Source organism: Zootoca vivipara, chromosome 4, assembly GCF_965207765.1.
Source record: "Zootoca vivipara chromosome 4, rZooViv2.hap1.1, whole genome shotgun sequence".
NCBI lineage: Eukaryota > Metazoa > Chordata > Lepidosauria > Squamata > Lacertidae > Zootoca > Zootoca vivipara.
The window spans coordinates 78,452,824-78,475,833 of record NC_142587.1 but is presented as its reverse complement, the minus strand read 5'-3'; the positions used below and the strand labels follow the sequence as shown (position 1 = coordinate 78,475,833).

Below are 23,010 nucleotides of genomic sequence, written 5' to 3'. Positions count from 1 at the left end.
GCTTTGTTACAATCTCATCCTGGGGCCCTTATGCCAGAGTCACTGGCATTGTCCTGCTGGATCAGACAGTTTGTAGCCTTCTGTTTTGATGCCTCTGAAGCAAGGCGCAAAGAGATGGCCTCTCCCAACAGTTTATACCCACTTGGAAACTTATTGCCCCTGTTCATGGAGGCTGCATTTAGCAAGTAGCAATCAATGATTTGTCCAGTCCTTTTACAAACCAGTTAATTTTATCACAGTCACCGCCACTTGTGATACTAGACTACCATGACTGAAAGTGTGATTGGAAAGAGAACGTCCAGCATCCTCAAGCAGGGACCATTGCTGCTGCCAACCCTGCTTCCCCACAACAGACATCTGGGTAATTGATAGGGCCGGTCCTATCATGCCACAGAAGGAGGCAACTGCCTCAGGTGGCAGATACAGAAAGGTGGTGAGCAGACAGAGCCATGCCTCCTGTCCTGCACTTCCTAAGCTAACTTGCTGCTCTCAGATGAGGTGGAGGATGTTGAAGTAAGACCCACTTGCCAATCTGGTCTGTTAGAATTGGGGGACCAACATCTTGTCCTTTGTCTTAGGAAGCAAAATGTATTGAGCTGACCATAGTACTATCTCATTATTGTGGATAATTACAGCCCTCCAGGAGATGGGAATACCCATTGCTAGATTTAAGACAGCCGTCTAGATCTTGGACTACAAGTCCCATCACATTGGCTCTGTTGGCTGAAGCTGGTGGGAGTTGTAGTCTAACAATGTATGAAAGTCATCACATTGATTTAGGAACTTCTAAGGTCAAGACTAGCACTTAGAAATCTTACATTTTATGGCTCTTTGGCCAACCTGACTGTGCGCATAAAAATTAAAAGATTTAAAAAATAGCCAATCTGTATTGTATGGTTCAGAGCATATTGTTTGAATCAATACATTTTGGGGTTGTGAAGGCTCTGAATGAAAGTGGCTTCTTTGTTTGCTGATACATTTTAATGAAAGCTTATTATATATGCTAACTGTAATTTTAACCGTCTCAGGCCTTTTTGTTTGAAACTTTTATAATATCATGTGTAAGGTCAAAGGTATATTAACATTGCATTCATGGGAGGAAATATTCAAGGGCATTTGCTCATTTTCAAATGAAAGTAACACCTCTGATTTGTGGGTTTTATTTACTGAGACAGAAATCCACAAACAACACCATGATGACGAAGAAGGCTTTTTCATTTCATATCAGCGTAACATTTGCCTTTGCATCACATATATCTACAGCCCACGCTTATAAGATAATGGAACATGTCAGGGAATTGTAATATGCTAAGGTATCCTGAGGTTTGATATGAAGATTAGCTGACACTGAACCTATCCACTTTTTCAGAGAAAGCAAGGTCAGGCATCTAATCCTATTAATCATCAGCTCTTTGTCAAAAAGCATTATGAAGAGTTGGAAAACAAATATTTGTGGCAAAGGGGTGGGGGAAGCCTACTAATAATTGTGAAGGACATTTCCACAATGGTTAGCACTGTGTTTTGGGTACAGATAGACCCTAGGTTCCCATCTCTGCTCCTGGTTTCTTATTCAGATGGGCATTTCCATATTCCAGTTTGGCCACTTTCTGAGAGGGGCAGTTACCAAGATAATTCATCTCTGTAGATCATACTTACCTGGATGCAGTTGCACTTCACAAATGTTCGTTCTTGCTTCTGACCTTTCACTGCAGTCTGAACTGCTCTGGGAAGCAGAGCATGCCTTGTGCCTTTCTCCCTTTTCCACCAAACGTCCTTTGGCCTTTTTCAGATAAGCAAAGGAAATGGCCTCAAGCGAATTGTTATCGAGAGGAAATAGAGATGGGAGTATTGGGAGTAGCTGTATTTGCAGGGTTTTATTCATATTATTACAGTATTCTTAAAGAACAGTGAAGTGTGGGCTGTTGGGTGGCCAAGCCATGTTTAGTGGGAATGCATTATTAATTCAACCTAAATACTGTAGAGCCAAGGTTAAAAACAGTCCTTCGAGTCCTTGTTCAGTATGCAGACACTTAGCAAGAAAGGATTGGCTCTTTTTTTGCCTTCACCAACCTGGTGCAATCCAGATGTTTTAGACTACAACTCCAATCAGCACCAGCCAGCATGTCCCTAGTCCAAAACATCTGGAAGCCACCAGGTTGGCAAATGGTGATTTAGATAACCAGGTTTTAACCATAGGGCCTGAGCAAGGTATAATAAAGTTTTGACACAAGTGTTTTCATAACTCTATAAATAACAGTGCAGTAGTGTGGTTATTCCTGGGATACACAGGAGCCTGATAAAGTGAGTGAAACTAACAGCAGTCTGAGAGTCTTTGCCTCTGTCAAGGTAGCGTTGCTTATTCAAGATAACATCAGTGAGTCAGCAATCCCAAGTAAACAAGTTCTGGAACTCAAGGCTGAACTAAGATAACTGTGAATTTCTTCAAAAAAGAAGAAGATTTTATTGGATTTTTACAGTTTTATATTCAATCAAACAATATAACATTTGTCATATAAAAGAAAAAGAAAAAGCCCCCTCCCTCCCCATGACTTCCCTCCACTTCCCCTTCTAGTTCTTTAAATGTTTACTACTTCTGCTTAATTATTATCTTATTTTTATAATCTTATACTTTAATACTCTTATTTCTTATCAGTTTTATACCACTAAACTGTACTGTTATGCCGTTCTCATAGCTTATCATAGCTTATCACTTTGTATTGGTAAATGCTGTTTTCTGAATTTTGGGTCTTCCAAAATGGTTGCTGCCAGTTTAATGAGCTTCAAACTAAATGTGGCTTTAGTGCCTTCACCACCCCAGTCAGCATTTTCTTTTTTCACTTAAGGCAGCTCACAGACTCCAATGTGATGGTTCATGGAAGACCATCTTAACTTTTTCTCCTCCTCCACCGCCTCCCTCCACCCACCCAAACTGCTTCTGAATTCCCTTTATACAGTCTATTCAGAAAGACCCTAAGACTGCAATCCTAAGCACCCTTATTTTGGAGCAAGCCCACTGAACACAGTGAGTCTTACTTCTGAGTAAACGCTTTTCATAAATTACATGTTCATTAACTAAATATAGTCAGTGACAGAGTCATTAGGCTTTCATTCCTCCTTAAGAACTTGGCCATTGAGTCATTCCTATAGTTCATAGTTGGCAATATGCTGCCACTCTTTGACTAATGGATGCAGAGTCATCACCGGCCACCATCATTTCCCAGATGTCAGCATCTAGCACAGTATTTCTAAATCCTTTCCGTGACCGAACAACCACATTTTCCAATAGGATGTGACATAACATCTAAATTTCCAAATATTCTAACATCCTCTCTCTATGCATTGCCAACTCATTGACTGATTATTTTTCACTGCTTTTTTACTGTGCTTCTAGTCGCAACTTGAAAAGGCACTGCTTTCTTACCCACAGATGTCTTTAAAGCTTCCTGATCTTTTTCTTCTTCTAACCAGTGGTGACCTCGCCCAGCATGGTACAGCTCTTTCTCCCATCCTTCACAAGACAAGGAATAGCAGTGCAATATACAAAAGTGGGTCTGTGTTCTTTTGTGGCGGTGCCCCTGGTATCTATTATACGAAATCACACTCTGGTGGGTTCTCTTTCATCGTCTTCTGGTGATTCATACCTCTATTGTGAAACATCTCCCACTAAAATCATTACGTTCCAACAAGCATGTTTCAGTATGGTCGGGACAAATGTGTTTTATGTGTCTAATCTCTCCCATCATTTGAAGTTCTCTGTTCTGAAAAATATAAATAGTGAAAAGAAGAAACAGATAAAATTTTGAGTATGTGTGTGTTATTTTATGGATGCCTAGTTGTACTACTATGCAGTGTGCATTGCAAGTCATTTATGTGTGGTATGGACATAATCAACATGCAAACAAATGATGTTTTGTATATGCTGAATATTGTATTTTGTGGAGTAGAGCACAATCAAATGAGTTGATGGACTCAAGCACAATAAAATGAGCTGCTGGCTCCAGTTTTCCTATTTTGGAGATGCTCCAGTTTGAAGATTAGATGATAACACCAGTCTCTTCTAGCCTATACATCTTTCAGTTACAGAAATGCCATATAAGTCAGGCATAATGTTTCAATCTGCAGAAAACCCGAATTGATGTTTGCTCTGATTCAGCTTTAAAGAGCGGGTTTTTGCAGGGAAAGCTCCAGGCGAAACAAACAAACAAATGCTCGGACACAGAGCATTCAAGTGTGGCCCTCTGCCAGGAAAGAGTGGGGCAAAATCCATACTTACGGCTGCAGTTCTAAACTCATTCACTAGGGACACAGTTGACATTCCTCCAAGTAAACATTCATAGGTTACATAGAAGCCATGACGAATGAGCCTTTCAGCGCACTGTCCGAAAGAAAACTTTGTGAGTGTAATATTTACAGTTCAAAATTATGGTTGTGCATATGCTGTTTTTTAAAGCACCTTCAGTAACCGTTGACAATAGAATTAAGCAGTTCACTGCATGAGGTTTTGTGAATAAAGGTGTGCAAACTCTTAGGTGGGAACTTCATTCATTCTTGCTCTGCTCTTTGTTTCAACAGAACGAAAGCGCCCTTGTGAAAGAAAAAGAGCTCTCAGCGGAGCTTGCAAACATCAAAGATGAAGTTGGTAAGTAGGACATTAAATAAGCAATCTTTAAAATGTCCTTTTCTGCTTACAGATGTTTGGTAAAATTGTTTATTTCTTCTTCCTGTGATGCTAGGCAATCTCTGTGGATCTAATAAGGCATCGCCTTAAGCTCATCGCAGGTTTTTATGGCTTGTCAGGGGGACAATAATTTCACCTCTTTGTTGTTGCAGAGACAGGTTCATAACTACACACAGTGGAACTCAGCATGCATTATCTTTACTGTTTGCAGATGGCAACCTGTAAATCTACATTGCCTGCTTTTGAATTGCATTCTGTGCCTGCCATAGAGACTGGGTATGAAGCTCAGATCACCCTTAGATTGATAGGATACAAGAGTCACAAATGGCGTAGTTACTTACAAGCTCCGTTACCTAGGAATTTGGAACATTTCAGGCCCAGAAACACTACCAGCATGGTCAGGCAGTAGCTCATATAACCTGCCCTAGGACCTTATGGTAAAGCAGGGCTGACCCAGCCATTAGGCAGAATGAAGCCACTGCCTCAGGTAGCGGAAACCCCTGTGGTGGCACCCTCAACTTCCACCACTAGCAGAGAAGTGGCACCGGCAACAATGAGATGTCCTAGAATCTTTTTTTTTTAATATATTTTTATTAATTTTTCCAATTAAAACCAATTATATCACATTCATTATTTCAAATTATACACATATATATCAATCAAACCGAATGTTATGCCAAATCATCTAGAAATTTTTTTTTGGGTTCCCATGCTTCAAGAAATTGGGGATTCCTCGCAACCGTCCACTGCCGTCTTTTTTCTAAAGTTCAAATCGTCTCTCCGAGTTCATAATAATCCAGATCTTTCCCTTACAGTCACATAGATGTTTTCCTCTTTCAACCGATTATTTCCCAGCTGCTGAGATAAATGTCAAACAAAGTTTCACAAATGTTCTTTCTCCTGTGTGAGTTAATCAGTCCAGCCTCCCCATAAATCTTCTTGGTCTGGAGCGTCCCTATTGCGTCGACTCTCAACACGAAGCAGCGCCATCTTAAAAAAACTCAAATCACTTTCGTTTTCTCTCATAGATTAACGATCTTTATAAAATTTACAGCTTTTCCAGGCAGAAGAACCAAACCTCACACCATGCATAGACTCTTGGTAAATTAATGGATCTCCTTGCCCTATAGCTGAACTTAGCTTCAGGTCGCTGCTCCAATTCAAAGTGCGTCACAACTCATAAATTCTCCGAACGCGTCCAGGCACTCCTCCCATCCAACTAGAGGGGGGCTTTTCTCGTCAGCAACTCCTCATCTTCAAAAAATATGCTCAATAACAACAGTTTATAAAGTTCAACTCACACAGTCTTTTGCTTCTCTTTCACTCCAAACAAGCCAGGACATCACGTCTGGGAAGGTACGAAGTAACTCATATGAAAAAAAATAAAAAAGACTCGCTTCCCTTATCGCTCCGTCCCCATCAATTCTTCTTCCAGATGAAATACAGCCTTTAACTCCTCACCCTCAGCAGCATAGATTTCTCGGCAGTAAACAGCGCTTCTGCCCCTCCTTCTGAAGTATGTCCATAGATTTAAGCCTAATTATCTTCTTTAATCATGGAAATCCCCGCCATGCAGATTAGCGTCCGGGAGTCCTGGCCCTCGTAAGTGCTTCAGCCCAAGCTCCCCCCACTCCATAAACAGTCGGAGTGGGTCTGGGGGCATCGCGGGCCAGCGGCCCCTCTCCGTAACCCCCGGAGAGGGTAGGGGGTTGCCATTTACTCCCCTAGCAACCGCCAAATTCCTTACGAAGGTCAGAGGGATGGAAAACAGGTCCGCCATTCCTGCAGGCGGAAACCGGAACCGAGATGTCCTGGAATCTTGTGAGATCTTTGAGTGTGAGAGATACTGCTTCTCTGCCAGCAATAGAGGCAGGCAGGGTGGGCAGCAGTGGTGAAATGGGATACACTGGCCCTGGGGTGAAGGGCAGATAGTTAATTTTAAAAATCTTCATCAACAGCTACATTTTACTCAGAGTAGGCCCATTGAAATTAATGGGCATAAGTTAGTCGTGGTCATTCATTTAAGTGGATTTGCTCGGAGTAAGGTTAGTTGACTGCAACCTAATATTTTTACACTCAGCCTAATGATAGAACTGGGCCATAACAAGCCCACTTACAGAGTCAAACGAATGAGTGAAGCTTCACTTGGGCTGATAAAGTGTGGTAGGATCAGTGTGGTTGCAGAGCCAGCGCTCCTTTTGAGGAGAAAGGGCTTAGATGCAGAAGCCCACCTGCCATTTGGGCTTCTCCATTGCCTCTCTTCCATTCAATGGGGACAGAAGCGACATTCCACTGATTGCATTTTCTTTTCCTCCCATTATAAACAGAAATGCACTTTGATTGGCCTTCACCCGTAGGTCAGACGCAAAGGGAAATAGCATCAGATTAGTGCTGGGGAAACATTGTGACAGCAAGTGCTGCGATTTAACCTGCAGCCGCTTCTCAGTCCAGTAAATGTCATTTCCTATGAAAATTACACCCAGCCAAAAGTGAAACTTCCATGGAAATAAAAGAATATCTTGGCACTCTCTTGATAGCAGCGCTGGTCACTGGTGGGGTTTCCTGTAGCTGTTGAGCTTTTCATGGGCGCTTTTGGAGTCGTGCACTTGTTCTTGGCCGAGAGTTTTAATTCTCTCTCCATTAAGCTCTTGAGCAGGGTTGTATTGAACAGTCTGGCATTGGCAGCTAGCAAATATTTAAATTGAGTCAATTTAAACAGAGTCAACTGCTAGGCTGGTGGCTGCAGTTATCTTTCCATTCTATGAAGTAACGATGGAGCATCTCGTTCAATAATGAAAGGCACACCAAACATGTAACATAATCCAGGGGGTTGTTTGCATACTTAATTTCATGTTTATAACCATTTGCATATTATTTTCTTGAACGTGGCAGATGCCGAACTACAGATGGTAGGCATGCTGCACTTATTTAGTGACCTTAAATGTGAAAACTATGAGCTGGCTCTTGGGTAATCATGATGCGCAGATATTTAAATGATAGGAATTGGAAGGGCTTCATTTCTACATGAGTCTTTGTTTCCTTCTTTTGACATAGAACAATCACATGTCCAGCTTTATGTCTGCATTCATGGGAGCTGGATACCCACTTTGTCTTTTCAGTTAAATGTAGAGTCCTAGAAGGATCTTGCATGTCACTTGCATGCCACGAAAGTGTCTTAGAAGCAACAAATTCTGGTTTGTGCGCAGATCTCCCATGCTAAATTGGGTGGTTCTCTGTAATTTAGGAATAAATACCAGACCTCTGTGCGTGGCAAAAAAAAAAATTGGTCAGCTTTCTGTTCAACAGTTCCCTTGCATTTTTTTTAAAAAGTGAGATATGCAACAATATTTTGAAGGATGAAGTGTTCCTGTTCAGAGTTCCAGCCATACCATTTCCCAAGATGCTCCACTCCATTTCCTTTCTTCCATTTTTCATTCTCCCTAGAAAGTCAACAATCCATGGCCATGCTCATTCCTCAATGGGTTGTTTTGAAGCTCCTCCTCATTCATTTTTTTTAAAAAAGACACTTCTGCAAACTTTGAGGTTTTCCTGAGCCAATTGATACCTCCCTCTTGTGGATGGTCCAGAAACTGGCAAAACAAACTTATATACGTGCAATATAGTAGCATCTATTCTTTCTGTAAAGTCTTTGTGTGTTGGGCATTGGTTTGCATACTTCAGTGAGTATCTTTGGGTTATCACATCCTACCTTGTGCCAGTCTCATTAGAATGATAGTTGAAAGACAGGTTTCATTACAGGATCAATTTAAAGCTTGAGTGGGTTTCAATTATGATGAATCCCCAGTTCTGAGTTTGAGCTGGGTTTTGCTTGGATTCAGATAGTTCTGTGCCACAATGGAAGGCAATATAGTAGGTAGCACTAAGTGGTCATGCAGCAAAATTGCACAATAATTCAAAATTAGTATGGAAACTAAAAAACAAATGTTAAAAATTGAAACGTGAGAAAATGAGCAGGCAGAGCAGATGCTATTAGTTCTCGTTGATGGGCAAGAAAAAACTAAGATCATGGCCACTGGTCCCATCACCTCCTGGCAAATAGAAGGGGAATAAATGGAGGCAGTGAGAGATTTTACTTTCTTGGGTTCCATGATCACTGCAGATGGTGACAGCAGTCACGAAATTAAAAGACGCCTGCTTCTTGGGAGAAAAGCAATGACAAACCTAGACAGCATCTTAAAAAGCGGAGACACCACCTTGCCGACAAAGGTCCCTATAGTTAAAGCTATGGTTTTCCCAGCAGTGATGTATGGAAGTGAGAGCTGGACCATAAAGAAGGCTGATTGCCAAAGAATTGATGCTTTTGAATTATGGTGCTTGAGGAGACTCTTGAGAGTCCCATGGACTGCAAGAAGATCAAACCTATCCATTCTTAGGGAAATCAGCCCTGAGTGCTCCCTGGAAGGACAGATCATGAAGCTGAGGCTCCAGTACTTTGGCCACCTCATGAGAAGAGAAGACTCCCTGGAAAAGACCCTGATGTTGGGAAAGATTGAGGGCACAAGGAGAAGGGGACGACAGAGGACGAGATGGTTGGACAGTGTTCTCGAAGTTACAAACATGAGTCTGACCAAACTGCGGGAGGCAGTGCAAGACAGGAGTGCCTGGCGTGCTCTGGTCCATGGGGTCACAAAGAGTCGGACACAACTAAACAACTAAACAACATGTCATTTTGATGCAACTCTCCTTTTTTGGTGATGCATTTCCCCTTTTTGAGCAATATGTAGGTAGTTGCCCTACTAGGATGCCCCATCTTGACATTGAGCCTGCGAAAAGTTTGAGAGAGCAAACAGAACACAAGTGAACCAAATGCATTTAGCAGGAGAGTTACTGAGCAGTGATGCTTTACAAAAGAATTTAAAAGGTGCGGGGGGGGGGACACCTCTGTCTCCCTGCTTGACATCACTGCACAAGTCAGTAGCCATGAGAATGACAGACCCAAATTGAAAAGGATGCCAAACAAGTGCAACCAATCTTCATATCCCCGTTCCAAGGAAAGTAGTCATTAGGCTGTGAACAGTTAGATTAAATGCTTTTTTGGATTTTTTTTAAAAGAGGTGTTAGTACTCACACGTCAGGCACAAAATGGCTGCTGTGGATAGCAGAAAAAGGAAGTGCCAGCACTCCATACTGTGACCAAAAAAAGCCCTGGTAATATATGTATGTGTGTCACCCCAAACCCTGAGCGGTGTGATATTCCTGGGCCCAGGCACTTACCCAGGGCTTGTGCTTCCTTTGGAAATGAAGCACAATGGAGGTTGTGTCTTTATGATATATGCTTTATTTATATATATTTACATATATTAACAACCCAGGTGGCGCTGTGGGTTAAACCACAGAGTCTAGGGCTTGCTGATCAGAAGGTCGGTGGTTCGAATCCCTGCAACGGGGTGAGCTCCCATTGCTCAGTCCCAGCTCCTGCCCACCTAGCAGTTCGAAAGCACATCAAAGTGCAAGTAGATAAATAGGGACCGCTCCGACGGGAAGGTAAACGGCGTTTCCGTGCGCTGCTCTGGTTTGCTAGAAGCAGCTTTGTCATGCTGGCCACATGACCCGGAAGCTGTCTGCGGACAAACATCGACTCCTTCGGCCTATAGAGTGAGATGAGCGCCGCAACCCCAGAGTCGGACACGACTGGACCTGATGGTCAGGGGCCCCTTTACCTTTACCTTACAACCCAAGCCTACTATTGAGGGGTTCAAAGCATTGTACTCCCAGAGGGTCCCGTTTCTCCCATTACTGCAGGCTCTGATTCAAACTGTCAGCCCACATTGCCCTCTGACTTCCCCTCTCCAGCTTGCCGCATTTAACAGACTGACACTTTTCCCCTTCAATCACGCCACAGCGAACTGAAATCCAAAGCCAACTGCTCTCCTTTTGTACAATATCTCATAGCTCAAGGATGGGCTTCCCCCATTTGCTGGCAGGCACAGAGTCTTTGCTTTGCTAATAGCCCATCTCCCTGTCTTTGTCCCCTGCTAGTGTCCCTTCTTCTCCTGGCCAATTTCTTTGGCACAGAAAAACTGGTTTGGCCTGTATTTTGACACTTTGCTATATCCAGCATCTGGCAACCCATCTTAATACTCCAAGGCTTGACTAAACTCTGACACCCATTAGACCCAGGAATTTAGGGGGACCAAGACACGCACAAATGCATAACAATAGATAAAAGATCCTCAGAATGCTGAATTCTGCACTGCACAAAAATTTATGCTTTTTTAGAACATGCTAAACCCTACCTGTGCAACTCTCTTAGGTTTTCACCCTAGTTACTATCCCTGGATGATAGGAGAGATCTTTCTGCAATAACTCACATGCTTCCTGACAGCATTCCCCATTGTTCTGCTGTGCTGTAGTCTCTCCCCCTCTCTCCTTCCCTTTACAAGATAAAGAGGGACTGGAGCATTCCTATACAACTGAAACACATCTGTTTCCTCTCTCTCATATTTTCCCCATCTTTAAATTTCCTGTTGATGTTTCAACCTAAGAGATCAGGGTGGTGGTGGTTGTTTTTTTATTTAAAAAGGTAGGAATCTAAGGCTCCGTCCAGCTAAGTAGCATATCTCAGTAGTAGTAACCCTACAGTTCCAAACACCTATTTAATTCAATAAAATGCAAGGGTTTTTGCAGGTGCAATGGACTTCTGTGCATGCAACAGAGCTTCCTCTTCCTCTCCTGTCCCCTTCAGCCCTCCATGCACCCTCAGAATCCACCCCAGAGCAGATTTGCGGGGGGGGGAATGTGATGGAGGAGAGAAAACAGAAAATATAACTAAAGAACTTCTGCCTTGGAAACTCTCTGATGAAAGACCTAAGACATCCAAAACTCATTGGGTATTAAACTCCCCCCCAATACCTCTTTGCTTCCTGCTCTGCTCACCCCTCCGCCCCCCACCTTGCATTTGCCTCAGTTTCTCTTTTTTGCTGCATTAAGTGAAAGTATGGGCATCTTTTTAAAACGTAATAATTTTTGTTTGCTTTTTGCATGTAGCTGTTGACTCTCTTTCTTTATACAGCTGCTTTACTAAAACTTTTCACTGCACAAAAGTGCTTTATAATTCCTAACCCATTTAGCTATCCCCACATCCCTGTGTACTAAGCTGAAAGAATGTTGCTCAAGGCAACCCATTGAGCTTCATGGCCAACATGCAACGGTTCCTTTCTCCTTGAAACCCCATCTCTCAGCAAGGATTACCCTCCAGGAGGGTCCTGGAATTCAGTGTGGGGCCCTTCCTTGCCATCCCTGGGCAGCTGGCAAAATCAAGGCATTTGTTACCCCCTAGTGCTCCACCCTATGTAGCCCATGGGCCGGGTTCAGTGTTGTGGGTCTGAAATTCTTCAGGCCAAGCAGAATTTCTGCAGTGGAAATGCAGGAAGTTGGTTCCGCTCTAGCTCCTCTGTCCCATCTCAACGAACTGTTCTTCTCTCTGCAGCCCTCAACGCAGCAAGATATGAGAAATTACAAAAAGAGAAGGAGGAGCTGGAAAAGAAGTTTGAGGGCAAGTTGAGGACGCTCGGTTGGGAGCAGCAGGAGGAGCTCCGTGCGCTGGAAGAGCGGCTGCAGTTACAGTACAGTGCCGAAATAGAGCAATTGCAAGAGGATCACAAGGCGCAGCTCATCAGGATCAAGAGCCAGCACCAAGAGCAGGTCAGTCATGCTCTGGGAGTTGTATGTTCTCTTGGCAGTGATGGTGACTACAGGCGTGTGATGAAGTCAAATCTATGCACATCCCTGATTTGATTGTTGGTTTCCCTTAGAGTAGCTTCCTCCTGCCATCTCCTGCCATCACTCTCCATCACGTACACCAGGAGTGGAGAATCTTTTTCTGCTGGAGAGCCAAATTCCCTTCTCTGCAGACTTCTGAGGGCCACATTGCAGTGGTGGGTGGGGCCAGTGGCAAAAGTGGGTGGGGCACTGAATGGCACTGGCGAAATCTGCATTTGAATTTTGACATTTAATGAGAACTGTTTTGAGCAAGGTCCACCATGGGAATGTGGCATATAAGCTAAACTAGGGATGGGGAAAGTGTTCTCCTCCAGATGTTGTTGTAGTTCTGGGGCTGATGAGAGCATGGCCAATGGTCAGGGAAGATGGGAGTTGTAGTCCAACAACATCTGGAGAGCCACAGGTTCCCCATCTCTGAACTAAACCCAGGTGCCCCTGAGATGCTTCCACACTGGGGTGAAGCTGGAGCTCTCCACCAGTGTTGCTCCCCAACATCTGGTATTCATTCACCGTCACACTGTCTCTGAAACTAGAGATTGCATATACAGTACAGTACAGTAATACCTCGGGTTACGAACGCGATCCGCTCCGGATCGCAGTTCGTAACCCGAAAAGTTCGTAACCCGAACGCTGCGCGAAGCGCCATTTGGCACATGCGCAAAGCGCGCGCGCTGCGAAAACACTTCCGGGTTTGCGCAGTTCGTAACCCGAACTGTTCGCAAACCGAGGTGTTCGTAACCCGAGGTACGACTGTAGACATCATGGCTCATAGACCTTGGTAGCCTTGCCCTCTGTGAATTTGTCTAACCTCCTTTTGGAGCCATCTACGCTAGCTTTATCTGCACTGCTTTGCTCTTTGAACAGGTGGAAGACATTACAACAACTCAGGAAGCAGCGGTGATGGAGATGGAAAACAGTCAAGCAGTTGCTATTGCAGTGCTTCAGGATGAATATGAGCGCAAAGTTCAAGGTAATACTCTGTTCTCCCGGACTTAGAGATATGAACTCATGAAGAAGTCTGCTTGGCACAAGTGGTAGGCAAAGCAGGATATAGATAATCATATGTTCTTAAGCAGTGTCCCCAAACTAAGGCCTGGGGGCCGGATGCGGCCCAATCGCCTTCTAAATTCGGCCCGCGGACAGTCTGGGAATCAGCATGTTTTTACATGAGTGGAATGTGTCCTTTTATTTACAATGCATCTCTGGGTTACAATGCATCTCTGGGTTTTTTGTGGGGCCTGCCTGGTGTTTTTACAAGAGTAGAATGTGTCCTTTTATTTAAAATGCATCTCTGGGTTATTTGTTGGGCATAGGAATTTGTTCATTTTCCCCCTTCAAAATATAGTCCAGCCCCCCCACAAGGTCTGAGAGACAGTGTACCGGCCCCCGGCTGCAAAAGTTTGCTGACCCCTGTTCTTAAGGACCCTGTTGATACCATACATACCACCCTGTGCATTCCTTCAACAGTTGAGTCCTTGCTCCAGGTGCCATCACTGAATGAAATTTGCCAGGTGTCCAGTAGGAGCAGGGCCTTCTCAGTGGCAGCACCATGACTCTATGAAATGACCTCTCCAGAGGAGTCAACCAGCCGCCCCCCCCCCCACTATATACTGTCCAATGTCAGGTTATAACTTGGCTTTATCTGATCCTGCTATGTTTTGATTGGATTCTGCTGACATCTACTCATTGTTACGCTATCAAGTTGTATATTTCCTATTGGATGGGGATTTTCTTTATTCTATCCTTTGTTTTCCTGCAGCTTTACAGTTTTAGGTTTTATTTGTAAGCTGCTTTGGGTCACATCTGATAAGAGAAAGTGCACAAATAAAATAAAGGGGCGTGCTATGGGGGGTGGGGGTGGGCTTCGCTGTGCTGCCACCCTCCTGGTGGCAGTCAGTGCTGCTTATCAGCCAGAGCAATCGTGTAGAGGTTGGGTCAGGACACTATATGTTCCTGAATACAAGCATTTGAGCAGCTGCAAACTTTTCAGATATTTTTGTTGCTTGCTTTCAAACATAATGTAAGTTCTGATCTGTTTTGAATACAAAATTGAAAGTTCACTTCCTCTTAAGTGCCTTAAACTGCAGTAAACTAGAGGCCTTGAGCTTCATTTTGATCAGTCTCCCCTACCCTGTACATTGCATACCCCTGCCCTCCACCCCCAATTAAAGTTATGCTATGATTCTGTAGATGCACTTTCCTGGAGTAAACACCATTGAAGTCAGTGGGACTATCTTCATTACTTGCTCTGGTCCCAACCTGCCCCTGCTTTGAAGTCATACTCTGAATGGTTTGGGCACTAACCTATCCGTCAGAACACTGCAGTACCTCTGATGTTTAAATGTTTAATTTTAGTTTTTGCTGCTTACGTTGTGGTCAGTTTGTTATTCCTGATTCTGCATTGCTCAGCGCCCCACCAGCCCAAATGTGTAGCAGTCGCTCCCAACAGCCCCTCTCCAGATCCCTTTCAATCGCTGGTGCCAGAAATTGAACCCATGACCTTCTGCATGCAAGGCTTCTGTGTTGCCACTGAGCTACGGCCCCTACTATCACTGGCTAAGGAAGATGCCAAGCTGTTAAGGTGCCTTTGTGAGTAGCTGGTTTATTGTGACAACAGCCTCCTTCCCTGCCTAGTAGACCTGCCATCTCCTTAAGGTAGACATGGCAGAGTTAAAAGCAGGGGAGATGCCCCACGAAAGGAACTGAGGAGGAAACATCAGTCTATCACAACTGGTGCAGAGGAAGCTCCAGAGCAGGAGTTTTTTAAGGTGGGGTTTAAAGTCAGAAGTTGGCATTCATGAGTAACGTGCATATCTATTTGAGAAAATGCAATCCTGTTTGATTAAATATCTGTCAAACTTCCCATTATTCAGGCAGCATAGCCACAGTTAATATTAACACTTTACAAGTGGTAATCCACTAGGGCTGGGGGTTGCTTAGGGAGTTTTGTTGACAAGGGGTTGTTGCTGTTGGCTCCCCCCCCCCCGTATCTTTATTTAAATCTTGTGATTTATGTGGAAATAGTTTAGTTTGGTCGTGCATTTTTTAATGATTTGTTTATTGTTTATCACGACTTTTGTTGCGTTGCAGCTATGCATGTTTTTCATGTTGTAAGCCGCCTTGAGCATGGTTTGAACCGCGGAAAGGCGGCAAACAAATAAAATTATGCATGTATGCGTGTTGCAGGCATTTTGCAGTTGATCTCTATCATGGATTTGGATTATCACCATATTCACGAACAATTCCCACCCACCCACTGCCCCTTTGTCTAAGACATTTTGGGTTCTATTTTACAGTGAAGGAACCCCTGAAATGCTGCTTTTGGGCGGTGTAAGAGTTCCTTGCAGGCCTAGGGCCCCCTCTCGTGGATGAAATTGTCACTGAAACAGCTGATTGGCGAATAGGTTTTATTTATGGAGTCGCTGTTTCAGAGCAATTAGTTGGGCTATTAAATTTTAACATGCTCTCCATACAAGTTCCTTGGGCTATTAAACCATAGATTACTACAGGGTCAACTAAAATTTCATATCCATAATAAAATTGGTTGAGGAAGAGCTTCCCATAGTCCCTGCCATGCAGCCTTTGGAATGGGCACACAACAGAGACTTCTCCTAAATTTAGTGTGAATTGAGGGTTGTTCAGGGAGCAGCTGTACAAAACAAGAGCTGTTTCTGTAACTACTATAGCTTTATTTAAAAAGTAGGGATCCACATCTTGTCACCCCCCATCCAAGCAGGCAAGAGGCATCTTTCTCATTCAAGGACAAATTCCAGTCAGGCAAAAGCAGTCATGGAGGGTGGAGAGCAAGGCCAGGGGGGCACATGAGGTTGTCCAGCCCTATCTTAAATATATAGTCTTCTGTATTTCCCCCCACATCTGGTCACTCTATTGTTAGAGCCAGTGCCTGATTCTCCTGCTAGTCCTTTCTGCTGGATCTTCCACACCATACATGTCAAGTGCTGTGATACCACTTTAAACACTCAGAGCTTCTCCCCAAAGATTTCTGGGAGTCGTAGTTTGTTAGGGGTACTGAGCGTTGTTAGGAGGGTCCTATTTCCCTCACAAAGCTACCATTCTCAAAGTGATTTGATAATCGCTTGCTTTTCACAAGGAGCTCTGGGAATTGCAGCTCTGTTAAGGGAAATATAAGGGTCTTCTAACAACTCTCAGCGCCCTTAACAAACTGTATCTCCCAAGATTCCATGGGGGGAAGCCATGGCTCTTTAAAGTCCTTTAAATGTATGGTGTGTTGTGGCCTAAACAATAAATCAGTAGCCTGGCGGCAAAGCCACATGAACTCACGGAGTAAGAGAGACCGTATTTGCACATTGTAGTTCAGACTAGAACAGCACACCGTCTCGTATTTAAACGCCAAAAAAGTTTGGACATCACTTGGCCTGGACATCGTACGGGGCTGAGCAAGGCATGTGGCGGTTGGGCTGCATTGAAGCTGAGCCTAGCTGAGACTGAAGGACTGTAGCTGACATTGGGTGTGTTGACGCAGCACCAATGACCTCATTTCCAGTCGGTCGGATTTCCACTATTTACTGGGAGGTAGAGGAGCAAGGTGGCGGTGAGGTCAGTGCGGCACAAACCCACCAGCGGGAGCGTAAGATTGGCTCTGCCGTTGTGTTTGCACCATGCTGTTCTCAATGCTGCCTTGTCCCTCCCTCTCTTACCTCCCAATAAGCACCCGTGTCGTGATTGGGTGGCGGTCAGATAAGCGGCAGTGCCCCCACCTATGTCATCCACTACTGCCTAAGGATTGTGGATGTGTCACAATGGTTCAGTGTGGCATTTTGTAATTCCTTCCCAGAACTAAAGTCTGCACATGAGCTGGAAAAAAGAGAACTGGAAGAGAATTTTGAGAAGCTACGTCTATCACTCCAGGTTAGTATCACTTACGCCATAGAAAACCTTATCATTTATCAAAAGGGTCTACTTAAAAGCACATCCAACACACATGACTTCCCCTCAACAAATCCTGGGAGGTATAGTTTCCTCCTTACAGAGCTACAGTTCCCAGCACTCTTAACAAGCCACAGTTCTGTGGAGTCTTTGATGGAAATCACATGCTTCAAATGTGTATCAGGGTGTGCTGTAAATGTATGGTGTGGATTTGCCCTAGCAGCCATGGCTTTTCCCAAAGAATCCTGGGAGCTGTAGTTTGTTAAGGGTGCTGTGAGTTGTTAGGAGACCCATATTCCCCTTGCAGTGCTGCAGTTCCCAGTTTAACAGTCAATCCATCTATCCAGGGTTCTTTGAGAATTGTAGTTCTATGAGTTTGCACTTGATTACAGGACCAGGTCGACACCCTGACTTTTCAGAGCCAGTCTCTGAAGGACAAGGCAAAACGATTTGAAGAGGCATTAAAGAAAAACACTGAAGAGCAACTAGAGGTAACATGAGATTTGCTTTTATGGAACTTAGTGGGATTCATAAGAACAAGAGAGTTCCCCTTTCATCGCTACTCTTACCTCCAGTAAATGTCTTCCGAAAGTGTTCTGCAGGTCCTGGCCCAACATTGACTGCCTCACACTCAGCCCCATGAGGGAAGGCTGAGTTTTCACACAGCTGGAATAACCTGGCCTAGGGGGGTGACTTTAGGTCCAGTCGTTTTACCTTCCTTTTCTGTTTAACCTGCTCTGGTTAGATTTTGAAATTAAGGGGGAGGGATTGAGTTTGTTCTTCAGCTATTGGGGTCCCCAAAACTGGGAGGGCTCCTCCTCATACTGAAGGTTCTGGAAGCCTCCAGAAGGTCCTCCTCGTAGAGTGGATGAGGAGAGTCCTCCAACTCTCCTGGGTAAGTCCTCTGCTTCCTTTTCTTTACTGTCAATTCTCCTTCGCCTCAGATTGCAATGGCTCCATACCAGCATTTAGAGGAAGACATGAGTAGCCTAAAGCAGGTCTTGGAAATGAAGAATCTACTCATTCATCAACAGGAAAAGAGGATCATAGAGCTAGAGAGGCTGGTGAGCCCTTGGTTTTTGTCTCTGTTTAGAAAACAATACACAAGGGATGGAGAAGGCACCAAAGCTTGCGCATCCAATAGAGGAGGGACAAGGGAACCTGTGGCTCTCCAAATGTTGTTGGACTCCATGTCCCATCAGCCTCAACCAGTTTGGCCAATGGTCAGGGATGATGGGAGTTGCAGTCCAGCAACTTCTGGAGGGCAAGTTCCCTGTTCTTGCATTAGAATCACAAGCTAGTACAATCTGTTCGAGCAGGCAACTCTGGTTTGGAATGTGGTCATTTTAGAGATGCAAACTGGGAAGGGGGAAAGAATTGTTATTATTATTATTATTATTAAAAATTTGTATACCACTCTTCATCCATAATCTCAGGGCAGTTCACACCATAAAAATTAAGAAGCAATACAGAAATTAAGATGTTCCTATATGGTATATTTGAAATGGGAAGGAATCTTACTTTTTAAATCTCCACTTCACCTCTCACCCTTTCCCTGTGTTCAAAGCCACTCTTGGCTAAGAGAGAGTAGGATTTGGGGAGGCAGGAACTCCATTTGATAATGTGATAGCCCAGTGTGAGACAGTAGCTACAGTAAATATAGTACGTTAACATCAAGTTGGGGTAAAATTAACCCCTGCATGCATTCTAAAGTTTCCATTTCCAAATCACGCAACAAAATATTGCACTGTAGAATGGCTCTGTTCGGGGAGCCAGCCAGTCAGCCAGCCATGACCTCTCCCAGGATACTCCATTCAATCCCACCCACCCGTGATTCCAGATTTCTTTTTCCCAACCATTCAATTAGCATTTATTGCCCGCTGAGCATGCTCATTGGATTGTGTGAGAGATATTTCCCTTTTAGGGCTTTGGCCCCACCCCACCCCCACTGGTTCCATCCTGACCCGCTGCCAGCATGTGGCCCCTGACAAATCGCCCCAGAGGGAATGTAGTCCTTTGACCAAGAAAAAGAAAAGGTCTGAGGTGACAAAAATGTAGGGAAGGAAGACTAGCAGTTAAACCCTTGCTAAAGCAGATGCATGCAGAGATTGTTTCTCGGCTAGGCACTCTTAATAAAAACCAGGTGTGTTTCTCCCAAGTGAGAAGCACAGCAACACCCTCTGGGATCAGGCTGGGTATCACACAGGTGAGCTCCAGTGTGTTTATAACCCATCAGTACCATCCAATCTGTGCTGCCACTTCTGGTGCAATGAATTGGTACAATACTGTAGTATTATTATTTTACTGCTGCAATTGCTACATGTATTTAAAGCTGTCCCTCCTATCATTGCAGGCTGAAAAGAACTTAATATTAGAAGAAAAAATTCAGGTGCTCCAGCAGCAAAATGAGGATCTCAGAGTCAGGATTGATCAGAACACTGTGGTGACAAGGTCTGTCTAGAAGTTTGCTCCCGAGCTTGGCATTTCAAGCAGCTTTCAATTCACATATTTGTGTGTGTGTGTGTGTGCTCACTCTGTTGGTGTCTATTTGCAGCAGTTCAGATGTTTTGGGCTACAGTTCCCATCAGCCTTGACCATTAGCCATGCTAGCTGGGGCTGATGGGAAATGTAGTCCAAAAAGGGGGGGGAGGCTGCTTTGTAGAATCATAGCAATGCAAGGAACTTGTTAAACTTATTTATTTCTGAAGTACCAGAAGGCTATACACACATTTTTGAGAATAAGGCTCATTAAACTCAGTGGAACTTAACTTCCAAACAAACATGCACAGGATTGCATTGACGGAGACTGAGCTGTGAACCAGGAAATGCCTGATGCAGATCAGAACTGCCTTGGACTCACTAGGAGTATAGTCCTATATAAAGCAACTCCAACTGAATTCAGCATGGCTTAAAGGTAAAGGTAAAGGGGCCCCTGACCATCAGGTCCAGTCGTGTCCGACTCTGGGGTTGCGGCGCTCATCTCGCTCTATAGGCCGAGGGAGCCAGCGTTTGTCCGCAGACAGCTTCTGGGTCATGTGGCCAGCATGACAAAGCTGCTTCTGGCGAACCAGAGCAGCGCACGGAAACACCGTTTACCTTCCCGCCAGAGCGGTCCCTATTTATCGACTTGCACTTTGATGTGCTTTCGAACTGCTAGGTGGGCAGGAGCTGGGACCGAGCAACGGGAGCTCACCCCGTTGCAGGGATTCGAACCGCCGACCTTCTGATCAGCAAGCCCTAGACTCTGTGGTTTAACCCACAGCGCCACCTGGGTCAGCATGGCTTACTACCAAGCAAATGGGCAGAGGGCTGCATCCTAGGTGGTCTTCCTGAAACACTGTTTCTCAGACTCTGCTCTCATTGATACTGGTACAGTGCCGGTCTCCCTTACAGGGTTGCTAGATGGAATCCTGAGAAAATCCATATGGAATGATTCCTATACACTACAGATGCAATTCTATGTACACTTTTGGGGAGATGGGCCCCACTTTACACAGTGGGACTTGCTTCTGAGTAAGCGTGCTTAGGATTGTGCTGAATAGTATTGTGTGTTGTTATTAACCCTCTGCCTCATACACAAAGCCCTCCATAAACAAAGCTTTCCTCCTTAGGAGTTGGCAACACTCCCCCTTTACCGCGGATCAGGGCTGACTCGGAAGTTTAGTTTGCAAGCAGTTGATCTTCGACATCTACGCTGAAAACCTCTGGGTATCCGAGTAGCCGTTATACTGAAACCTGTAGCTGTACACTTCCAAGTTATGGCACTTTGCAGAAGGGTGGATTTCTCTGCAAAACATTAGCACTGTACACAGAACGCCACGCTTAAGAGCACTGTGGGCGCCCATCAGCTTGGGGGGCTGAGCCTGGCTTATCATGCAGTCTTCAACCACATACCACATTGATTTTATGGGTCCTTTTGTCCGTTTTGTTGCTGTTTCTCGTGTAAACCTGCAGCATGTTGATGCAGAATTCTTGTTTATAGGGTAGTGTGTAGAGCATGTGACATTGCACAGAATTCATAAATTTACAGAGAACCTGATGAGGGGAGAAATGCAGGAGCACCACATTCGTAGCAAAAAATATAACAGATTCCTGCAGTACCTGAAGGAGCCACGGCTAAATCCCACTTTGCTAGATGCTCCAGTTAGAAAATGTAATCATATGGGATGGAGAGACAAAGGAAAGAGACCTGCCCATCTACCTCCCCCTTCAGGAATAGCACAGTAACCAGGCCAACCTGTTGTGCAAACACGTGTATCAGAAATCGCTGGATCTATGCTGCCAAATAGTGACGGCAGCTGCAACCCCCCCAACAGGAAGTATTGCTTCAGTGTGGCATTATATTTGCTGTTGTGCTTTCTGAAGCCTCACTGCAGTTGCTGAACTCGGTGATATCTGAGGATCCCGGAGGATCTGCCTTTGTCCAGCTTCCCGTCTGCCTCAGCAGGAACTGGTCCCCAGAAAGCCAGTCCTGTGGCTGAGTAAAACGCAGCACCTGCTGCCCCCCCCCCAAAAAAACCATGTGGCCTATGCCTTATCCTTTCCCTTGTTTCAAAGCTCATCTCTGCTGTAACCTGACCGTTTCTTTCTTCTGTTGGCGTCAGCCTCAGATGACGCAGCTAAAAGACAATCCCAGCACTGTATGCGGGAGAGAGGCAGGGTAACAGTCAGAGGGCTATTTATTTTTGCTTCTGCTTGCCAAAGCAAATTGTCCTTGGGCACATGCTGGTATTGGTATTATAAAAAAGGAGAAAGGGTAAAAAAAACACTTGTCAGCAAAGGCACATCCCTGCTCAAAAGGCTCTTGGAAGAGGATGCCACTTGGCTGTGTTAACTCCCACTTCTCCTCCTCCAGCAAACTCTCGGTTGCTTACTGTCTCAGGAGCACGGATGCTGCCCGACAGGCTCTTGTAATCACGGAGCATCACCTTGCAACTCTTTTCTGTCTCAAAGAAGGCAAAGGCTCCGGGGTCTCGATGTCCCTACACATGCCACTAGTGGCATTGACTTTTCTGGCTTTTAAGAGAGGCGAAGCCAGGGAGTTGCCTTTCGCTGTGTTTCACCGTGAAGGCATCCCTCATCTTCAGGTCCATTACTCCGTTTAGCAATGGCTCTCGGGGGGGGGGGGGTTTCCCATTCCTGCCTCCAGAGACCCTTTTAAGTGGCTGCGCAGGGGATTGCACCTGGGGCCTTTTGCATGCAAAGCATGTTCTCTACCAATGAACTATGTCCCCTTCTGTTAAGAAATGCCCAGTTTTGCCTGCACCTTCTGAACCCATTTCTGCTTGTCTTCTAGAATGGCTCGGGGCTAGCTCACCAGTGCATGACTGTGACTCCACACTTGATTGGCAGATGAATGTGTGAACTAATTCTGTTTTTTGGGGGGGTAATATTGGGCTGCATCCAGTTGTGCCCTGGAAGACTATTAGAACCATGGAAGCATCCATGAATGGAGAGGGAATAGCATTTTTTCCTTATATCCCTCTTACACCCAAGAAATCTGCTCTAGATGGTTGGGGAAGTATTCAGAACAGCACGGGAGGTAGTATAGCAGGCTGCAAGGAAACAGGGGAATTTGCAAAAATCCGCTCCCTCCCCCTTCCATCCATGGAGGACATTGCTGGAGCAAGAACCCTCCATGAATGGAAGGATGCAACCGAATACAACCCATTGTGCTTGAG

General features: G+C 44.7%; 1 protein-coding gene across 2 annotated transcripts in view; it reads left to right on the top strand.

The window, feature by feature from the left end:
* The window catches only part of MTUS2 (microtubule associated scaffold protein 2), a 193,896-nt gene that overhangs the window by 167,542 nt on the left and 3,344 nt on the right, over positions 1-23,010 (top strand). For both annotated transcript variants that reach the window (XM_035115862.3, XM_060273810.2), the window contains 7 exons: positions 4,573-4,639; positions 12,129-12,343; positions 13,286-13,391; positions 17,238-17,311; positions 17,722-17,820; positions 18,274-18,393; positions 19,683-19,780. In XM_035115862.3, the coding sequence (XP_034971753.1) occupies positions 4,573-4,639; positions 12,129-12,343; positions 13,286-13,391; positions 17,238-17,311; positions 17,722-17,820; positions 18,274-18,393; positions 19,683-19,780 (779 nt within the window). The remainder of the gene's footprint in view (positions 1-4,572; positions 4,640-12,128; positions 12,344-13,285; positions 13,392-17,237; positions 17,312-17,721; positions 17,821-18,273; positions 18,394-19,682; positions 19,781-23,010) is intronic.